We start from the raw sequence: 9,883 nt of genomic DNA on the forward strand, positions 1-9,883 counted from the left end.
GCACCATCATGGTTCATCAGCACCAAAGCCTACCAAATTGGGCAACCTTAAAATAAATAGCAATTCCAAGGAAAATCCCATTATTTCAGATAATTATCTCTTTTCCTCTTATTTTGCCTATAACAAAATCACAAGGCACTCATGTTATCACTGATGCATCAGTCTAAGCAGCAGTGATTCTAATCCATGTGTGTATAAAGTCAGTAATGTAGAAAGCTATGTTAGAATATGTTTCTGATGTTTTCTTTTCCTCTGTCTTTTATTGCTGAGGTTGTCTTTTATTGTAGAGGTTAACTAAAGACAAAACCCATAATCAGCCCTGCTTTAAGCCAGTCTTAACTTTAGGAGTAAAATCTAATCTATATGTGTATTATTTAGATCTAAGTGACAGGAGTGTGGGCTCCCCACCTATTTCAGGGTTTTAATAACATAGGGCACAGCATTAGGATAGCATATGCTGCTCAGTAAAAGCCAAGAGAGGTAAAGATCTGCCTGCTCTGACATGTTGTATCATGAATTGTGTCAAATCACATGCTTACACAAGCAGTTAGAAGAAAAAGGAAAGCTGCGTGAGGAAAATAGCTGTAGAGAAAGGGGGGAAAAAGTAGAAAGAAAAAGTAAAGAGGTAGAGAATTCTGAGAATGAGAAACAGAGACATCCATTTTGGCTTTAGACACAAAGGGAAATTCTAATATCCTAACACATGGTTTCCTAGCAAATATGCTAGCATGTATGTGTGTATTTCCACACAAGGCATTCAGTCATGGATATTATGAAAAAGAATAAATAAAAACTGGGTCAAATGCAACAGCCTCATTCGAGTTAATTAGAATTAATTTTTAAGCAATCCAAAGTAAAATTATTATTCTGAAAGAAGAGTTCTATCAGGGACTCCATTAGATTGACATAGAGCTCTATTAAGGACATTGATGTTAGCTGGAAAAGTACTAGCAAGAAAAGAGAAGAAGGAATTTTTTTTTTTAACCTATGGTTTTCAGTTCTACTGCAAATAGGCTGAACTCTGGAACTGAAAACAAGTCCTTTAGATTGTTTTACAATAACAGCTGTGGTTGTTGAACTTAGCTACAAATATTATACCACAGATCTTCCTGTGAAAGAATAACAAGTGATCCACTGACTTCAAATCCATGCTGACTTACACCAAGTACATACTGCACATTGTTGGTCACACAGAAAAGCAGATGGGAGGAGAAAGGAGGGAAAATAAATTATTTTTATTTGTATTTAATAAAATTTGGCCTACAGGCTTTAAATGACTCAGTACTGAACATCTGGGATGGATCACAAACTGGAAAGAAGTCATCTGGCTTCTAGAAATAAACACATTCAGTTCCTCTTCCACAACCTTATTTTGTTAATAATAAACTGCAACAGCCATTTTAGGGCTGTTTAATACTTGCAGACACAGTATTTTTAACTTTTTAGTAGTTTTTAGCATTACTTTTTCACACTGAGGCATCAGACAACTGCTAAATTTAATTTAATCATGGACCAGCAATAGTGTTTGGGACTGCGCTACACACACACACACACACACTTCACTGTTATTTTGATGCAAAATTTTATGAAACAATGAAAACCTTGCAACTCCAATTTTTATTAGTTCCATTCCTTACAAGTGCCATGGGAGCAGCACAATATCTGATGCAAGATGCAGCACTGATGAACTACCTAGATCGGCGTTTCCTGTCTTTAGAGGTATGTGCTAGTCTATCTTTCTGTAAACCCCTGACTGCAAAGAGGTTTGAATGTTCTGCCGTGTGAGTGAGCACAGAACGGTTTGTATGACAAACAATATCAGGAAGATATACTTCCAGCTTTTTCAAATAACTGGGTAAAATTGTAGCTAAATCTTTAATTATAACAACTCCTAATTACCACATTGTTATTTATTGCAAGATATAATTTCATAGCGTTATATTTTTATACTGTTAGCACTTGCATTTTTTTTTTACAGCATCGGTGAACTTAGCTAAACATGCAAATGTTTATAGAACTGTCACAGTCCATCCTAGGGAACAGTAAAAACATGTTACCACCAATAGAAGTACTGTCAAGTATTAACAGGGAGATAGAAGTTTATCAGGTATGTTTCCTAGGTACAGATGAACCTACCTGGAAGAATAGTTCAAGACACATTAATATAAACCAGGATTGTATCTTCACTCTAACTTGAAGGTGAACTCTCTCCTTACAGCTGGGAGAGTGAAACAGATATTTGTTTTATGTTATCTAAATGTACCAGTACCAGCTTCTTTTTCTGCAGTAAAAAACTACCAGGACTGCAAAACCCGTTTCCAGTATTGGCATGGTGTCAGCAGACACAGTTTATATTAAATAACTAATGTGTCCTTGGCTTCTGCCTTGCATTGGCAGACTTTAGAGTTGTTTTAACTTGCCTGATCTTGCATCCTGTTTTTGTACAAAGCTCTCATTGATCTTAACTTCACAACACAGAAAGAATTAAGGATTAGCCTAGTATTCAGTTCCCATTGTGTAGACCGAGATTTACATTTTCTTAGCCACTATATGAAAAACTTCACATGGCTATTTCCATTCATTTGGCACTCATTAAAAATGATGCATCTCCACCTGTGGAGGTGCAAGGGGCACCAAAGTATAAAGGAAAAAGGTTGAGGCAGATATTGAATAAAACACTTGAAAACATTTAAAACAAAGTTTTGTAGGAAGTGATTTAACAGTGGGGACTTATGGTCACATATAAATGGGGGGGAGGGTGTCACACACAGAAACCACAGGTCACTAAACAAACAAACCACCACACGGTTGACATGGCACACATGCACACCACATTAAGTATTCAGTAAACTCAGACATCACCTAGTCAAACACCACCTTAAAACAAAATACCTGAAGTATGTTCAAAAAGCACCAAATCAGAACACCCAACCTAGCAGTTAGATCTACTGTAATTGTGCATTTGGGCTCAAATATTGGGTTATTGTCCTCACTTTGGGCTTCTATGTTCAGGCCATCTATTATCTTTAAAAGCTGCTGCATTGCAACTGAGAAACCACTTTCCTCACCCCTAAAAATGTTGATGATTTGAATACACTGTGTGTAGGGTATTCTTAAATACAGACATAATTTTGACACTCCCCTCCCCCCCCCCAAAAAAAAATTCTTCTCAAACATAGTGATGTCAGTATTTCCATTTTCCATCTTAAATAGATAAAAAATAGCTATAGATACTGTCTTGGTCAGAAGAAATACATTTATGTAAAATGTTGGTGTTTGCAGATTTTCTACAAAAAACTTTTTAAGACTGCTTCACCAGTGGTCCTACAGGACTTTTTCCCCAGAACTGTGAATGCTAGTGCCAGTCTAATGTGTCCTCTTCACATAGATAAACAGCAACAGACCATTGGTTTGAAACAGATGGGGGCAGGGGAATCAGAAAGGAGAGAATAGTACTGGTTTTAAAGTAATCATGAATAAGGTCATAATCTATATGGAATAGACGCACATATCTATGTCTTTTCTTCCTCTGTTCTACCTCAAGAAGAGGCTGGAAAAATGCAACCAAGACATACTAGATTACGTGGAAGAATTCCGAGACTTTTCAAAGATGGCAATGTCACGCCTGGCAGGACTCAACAGTCACAAGTCTGAGGTTAAAAGTGAAGTAGAGAATTTGCTAACAAGAATTGAACAAGCACAAAGGGAAATAGACTACTTTGGATCTGTCAAAGATTCTGATACATGTATAGGAGTACATGAAGACCTGGTGAAACAGCAGCTATCTGAAGCAGCAGAAGAAAAAAAGAAACTTAAACTCATGCTTAATGCAAGTAAGAGTGCTTTACTTCTCAGAACTTCAATGTGAATGAGCTGGTTCTCTAGCCACTGTGTGCATGCCAGTACAGGGATAACAGATTTTCACAGGTTATGTGAATACCACAGATAACTGTAAATATTAGATTTTAAAAAGCAAACAAACACAAACCCAAAGTATAAAAAGGTAAGGGAAAGGGAGAGAAGAAAGTGCAATCCAAAGATTTGTTTTGTAAACACTCTTCTGCATATCAAACTGGTTCTTTGGAAGCTGCTTTTTATTATAAAGCAATGTAAAAAGCCTCTGATGGTTTGCTCTTGTAAAGTCCCAGAAAAAGTGCCGGTACATTTCTGAGTATTGCAGCTGTACGACGGAATTAATAGTGGTCTTTGCTTTCTGGAGCGGGCAGGGGTCAAAACCCCAACTTAAAAGTGAATTCATGAGTTAATAAAAATACTTGAGTTAATCAAAAGACAGTTCTACAATTTGCATCTGGTTGAAGTAGTCTGTTTTCATTCAAAAGTAGTAAGAAATTAAAAATAATCAATGAGAAATGTGAACTGCCTTTTCTTAAAAAGTGAAAGATATTTAGCATCATTAATTACAAAATTCCACTAACTTCAACAGAATTAGACTGATTTAATCTTACAGATAACCTTACAGTTTGCTCCTTAAACTTTTCCAGCAAGAGTATTCAGGCAGATGGTAATAGAGGCAACTCCAATGCTTCTAAGCTCTAATTCTACACCACAAATGAGTGCTCTGAATATCAAGATTTCTTTTTTGCCATATATAGATTTTTTTTAACATTAGACATTTTTTGAGAGGCAGAAAAAATTAAACTCATTGTAGAAGGACACTTTAAAAATTATATCTTTCTAAGAGTTTCAGAGAAGAAAAAATTACTTTCCATTTTCCCTTGTTGGAAATTACTGCTTTTAATTTTATTGCAGCAGTTCATAGCAACTCTAATTTTATCAATACTACTCAGATGCTTGTCTCATTGAAACCAATGGCAAAACTATTCCCTGCGTAAATTTTCAAGAACTGAGGGAAAAGTAGCAAGATCCTCTACTTTAGCAAATAGCAGCTCTGCTTCTTTGCTATCACATATTTTTCAGAAGTGATGATTATTTTTTAGAGTGACTCAGCAAGCTAGCAAAAAATGTTTTAAAATTCCTAGCTTTATTACTAGTTTTGGTTTAAGTTCACACAGACTTGGAAATAATAAGTACACTCACTGTTTTTATATGCAGTACTCAATCCCTCATCCTGCTTTGGGTGGGAAACAGGAAATTATCTTCTGCACTTTTGGGGGCACAATAAGAAACAGTGAGCTTTGAAGGTATAATGGTGGAGAATGTGGAACAATTTTGGTAAACTTTTTGCCCACTGTGGATGTATCAGTTTCTCACTCTTCCTCCATGCTGTTATGAAAGCCAAGAAGTTATAAATCTTCTCTTAAGAAGAGAAACATTTGATAGACTTCATATAGCAATCTGGTGACTTCTGCAGAGCCAAATGTTGCTAAGGCTGGTTATTTTTTTTTTTAATTCAACAGCTTTATGCTTTTAGAATCTATATAATCAATAAACTTTAGTTTTGGGAAAGCCTTTGTGGATTTCTCAGGGATGGTGCAGTCAGAGTGAGGACTTCCAGGAAAAAAAAAAAAAAAGGAGAAAAAAAAAATATCTGTGAATCTGTGTTAAAACAGCAATATCTAAATGCTTTGGGTAGAGGGTATCAGTGCACACAAGTGACACAAAGGTTCCAGGCAACTGGAATCTTGCCACTGACTCCATTAAGTTCATATCAGGCCAAACAGAGAGGCTGGCTTTGCTTTCTTCGTTTCATCTACTGCCAGAACTTCCCGCCTTAGGGCTTTCTTTGTTCTGTTTACTAAAATGGCTGCACTTCACTAAAGGCAATTCTTAAAACCTCAAATAGTGTCTCTTGTAATTTATGAGTGTCTTTGGTAAACAAGCCTGCTAATATGTTTTGCAATAGAGCTTTTTCTGGAAAACATGGTACTTGATAAATATCTCAGTATCTGAATCTTCACAAACTTAGTGCTTTTTGGCCTTAAACATCTGTGCAAAGTGCATAGAAAATGTAACAAAGCCAAAACTATGACTCGCTCTCTGGTGGTACTGATTTTATCCCTATAGTGAGGTAAACATCAGCCATGCTTCTAGCATAAGAATTGGTATCACACATATATCATACCAGTTCATTTAAAGATCACATTAATATATGGGCATTTCCTATTTTGTGATCTATGTATTTGTTCTAGCTTCACTGTGCTTTAGATTTTGGGAAGGGGAATGGGATGATAACCCAGCGATTTAGCTTTCTCTTATTACTTATTTTTATTTGTCTTGTTTTGGTTTGGTTTGGGTTTTGTTGTTATTATTTTGTTTGTTTTGTTTTTGTTTTGTTTTTTGGTTTTCCCTTCATTCATAATATAAAGGCTAGGAGAGGATAAGAGAGTTCCTGAAACAAAAATACCATACACATAGCATATCAGGAAAATTGATTCTTATTTGCATGTCTTCAATAAGAAATAAATTTGATTATTTTACTGTGTTCATATAAAGCAGAAGTCACTTCTTGGAAGTTAAAACTGCAGCCCTGTAAAAGAACTGACAAGAATAACCAGAATCACTAACTGTGCCCTTGGTGTCCTCTCAGGTACACAGAATCCCACTTGGATAACACTGATCTAATAATGCAGAAAACAACACACTATGTGTAGCTGAAAATATGTAGTCTCCTTAGCAGGACATATTGAATACATCATGTAAAATTATCTTCAGCACTACTTACCATAGCCATATTGCTGCCACCTTTACTGATATATTGAGTCTGTGTTATAATTGGATTAAAGGGAAACAAATTCAAAGAAAAGAAACTAATATCTTTTTTGTTGTTTGGGTGTTTCCTTTCAGGTTGTGACCAAATGCTTACAGGTATTAAGTCCCTAAAGATAGTTAAGAAGACTGGAGATAAGCATGGCTCTTGGATGAAAGATCCTGGCAAAAAGCATGCAAAGATTTATTTATTAAATGGTTCTGTAAATAATGTTATTTTGGAGTTTGCAAATATTATGACATTTATAGAAAGTAATCATACACTAAAAGCTCGCAGAATCCCCTTGCCAGTACCCTGGGAAGGAACTGGCCACATCATATATCACGGTTTCCTGTTCTATCACAGATATGGCTCCTTAAATGAGATAATTAAATTCAATATCCAGAGAAGAACTATAACTGACCAAATGCTACTGCCAGGGGCTGGAAGGATTCCTGTCTATCAGCTTTCTCCATCTACAAAAATAGATCTTGCCATTGATGAGCAAGGGCTCTGGGCAATTCATGCAGAACCAGAGACTGAAGGGAACATGGTAATTACTAAAATCAATCACATAAACATGGCAGTAGAGCACACTTGGGACACATCATGCAATAGCAAGGGTGCTGAAGCAGCTTTCATGATATGCAACACACTCTATGTGGTGTACAACTTTCCTGGTGGAGGCACCTCTCGCATACAATGTGTTTATGACATTTTGGAGGCTGTAAATACTCATGAAATTCCAGCATTATATTTTCCAAAACGTCAAGGTAGTCATTGCACTATACATTACAATCCTAAAGAAAAGCAACTCTTTGCTTGGGGTGATGGATCCCAGATCATTTACAAGCTTCACACAAAGCAGCAAGCTTAGAATTTTTAACAACTTTTCAAATACACTTAAAAGCTAGCAGTCTCATGTCACCATGGGCATTAAAGTGTATTAAAATTACATTATTCCCACCTGTTACAACTTTCATCTGTTTTACACAAATTCAGGCTTTACATACCCCAGAGATCCTAAACTAATTTCCAGTTAAGAATATGTAAAGACTCCATTAATATAAATGACATGATGACTAAATAACCACAAATATACAACCCACAAATGCTAGTCTTAAAGACTAAGGTTCATTAAAAATAAAAATAATCCATCCTTGACAGGTTCTCTTCTTATCAAAATTATATATCCTACTTCAGTGCCATGGAAATCCAATCAGAAGTCCTTCCTGCCCAATACACATTGCCTGACAACCTTCACTACCCTGAAGCTCACTTTAGGAAGCCTTCTGGTAAGCACTATAAAATCACGTGCTTCAAAAGAAATTATCTGTAAAGGTTTATTATATTACAGAGCATAAGAGTAAATATGCTCACAAACATGGTTTAACACATAGTTCTTGTACGTTGCATCAAGGTACTATGCCCAATCATTGAACTTCTAGACCATGTCTATGAAATGCCCACGTTTTTGCTATCCTCATAGCTGTAGAGTCCACTTTTGATCCTGTTATAACATTAATTGCATTTAAATATTCACTTTTATCAGCTTCAATTTGCCACCTTTCAGGGTTTTCTCAGCATATCAATACTTGCATCAGAAGGAATGTACCTAGATGATCTCTTCTGTGTTGTACACTATTTGAAAGTGGTTTACATATCACTCTGTTTCCTTTATTATCAGTCCTTTTCTAGCATCTAGCTGTAAGGAATGTTCTCAATACTTCAAATCACTTCCATTGCTCACAGCAGAATCATTCTCATCCTATCCTCTGACTCCAGCAAAATACCTGTAGAGAAAAGGTCACCCTAATGAGCTCAACAATGAGTACAAGCGAGAGCATGCCCCCAGTCAGGCCTGATTTTAAAAGTTACAGATAAACTCTGTGTAAATATAACCACATTTTTGTTTTACAAATAGTATTTTTTAAAAAAACAACAAACAAACCACCAAAACCAACAAACAAACCTTAGGTTTTTATTTGTGAAATACAAGTACTGGATATAGCCTGAGGATTTTAATGACAGCTGTGTTTCTGTTTAATAACAACAATAACACCAAAATAAAACAAACTACCAAAAAAGGATGCTTGGAAAGAAATCCACAGCTGTTTTGCAGAAAGACTGTTTTGTTCTTTACACTAAAAGAGCTGTTGTTCTGTTTAAAAATAGCTTCAACAGAACAGCCAACCGTTGGGGAATGATTTTGAAGAGGAGTTCCAAAGCACAACTAAGACTGTATGGACTGCAGTGCTACTCTGCTTCTAGCAAAAAAAGCTGTATTGTTCTAAGCAGCCTTAATGACTAAACCATTACTACAGCATGTGTTACAGAAGCCACAGCAAGCTCATTTAAAGACATCCTCAGGCTGAAAGCAAAGTGGGCTGGCACTGATTTCTTGTGTGACCATGGGTCAAAGACAGATTCAACTATTTGGCCTCTTATTCGTCATCTGTAAAATTACAAACACAAAAATATAAAATGATATTGGCCACTTTTGTAATGCTTTGTGATCTTTTACTGCAAAAGAATGTTTCATTTACTTAAATAAAAGCTTTTGATGGAAGTACAGATTGAGTCTGCTCTTAGAAAAGTCATTCTTGGAATATGCTATGTGCCACACCATTACGCAACAGAGAAAGCTTACATTATTATTTCATATGGAGATTTCAATGAGCAATCCTCAAAAGTTCAGGCAAGGACCTCTCTGAACCTTAATGGCCTGGAAATCCACACTTCATAATGAAATCAAGGTACTGCCTAATTTCAGTAAAATGATAAATTTTGTGTGAATGAGCTTCACCAGATTTATTAAATCTCACTAGATATCATATTGTACAAAATTTTAAGAAATATTGAAAACAAGCAGAATAATAGTGTTCACAAATCTCACAACTGAGGTTCAATTACAAGGAGGGAGAAATTTTCAAGCCTTTTTTGTTTCAAAAATGTAGATGAACAACCAATCAATTCAAAGAGCTGGAATTTCCAGCTATTAATCCTGATACTGATTTGTTGGTAAACCATTTATGTGCAATCATAAGAGAATAATAGAGGAGGCGTTGCTGGATCAGCCTGTCTCACCCACTCTTTAAAACCTCTGATGAGTAATCCTTTTCACAATATTTTTGGGACCAGCACTGACCTTACACTTCATAATTTTTTTCTTATCCCTTGCAAAGCCTGCAATTATCTGCAGCCATTAACAAATAT

At 35.9% G+C, this 9,883-nt stretch overlaps 1 protein-coding gene across 1 annotated transcript; it reads left to right on the plus strand.

Moving 5' to 3' along the window:
- The first annotated feature begins 1,593 nt into the window (after nucleotides 1–1,593).
- On the plus strand, nucleotides 1,594–7,544 carry OLFML1 (olfactomedin like 1). Its single transcript, XM_054390750.1, has 3 exons — nucleotides 1,594–1,719; nucleotides 3,545–3,833; nucleotides 6,766–7,544. Exons 1-3 carry the CDS (start codon nucleotides 1,594–1,596, stop codon nucleotides 7,542–7,544), a joined length of 1,194 nt encoding a protein of 397 aa, XP_054246725.1.
- Nucleotides 7,545–9,883: the final 2,339 nt, after the last annotated feature.

This window comes from Indicator indicator, chromosome 21 (genome assembly GCF_027791375.1).
Source record: "Indicator indicator isolate 239-I01 chromosome 21, UM_Iind_1.1, whole genome shotgun sequence".
Classification (NCBI taxonomy): domain Eukaryota; kingdom Metazoa; phylum Chordata; class Aves; order Piciformes; family Indicatoridae; genus Indicator; species Indicator indicator.

Excerpts from the sequence above, each read along its gene's own strand:
- OLFML1 (XM_054390750.1), top strand. The coding sequence starts at position 1,594 with ATGAAAACCTTGCAACTCCAATTTTTATTAGTTCCATTCCTTACAAGT. Across the intron at positions 1,720-3,544 it reads GGCGTTTCCTGTCTTTAGAG|AAGAGGCTGGAAAAATGCAA; the intron begins GTATGTGCTAGT and ends TTCTACCTCAAG. Across the intron at positions 3,834-6,765 it reads TAAACTCATGCTTAATGCAA|GTTGTGACCAAATGCTTACA; the intron begins GTAAGAGTGCTT and ends GTTTCCTTTCAG.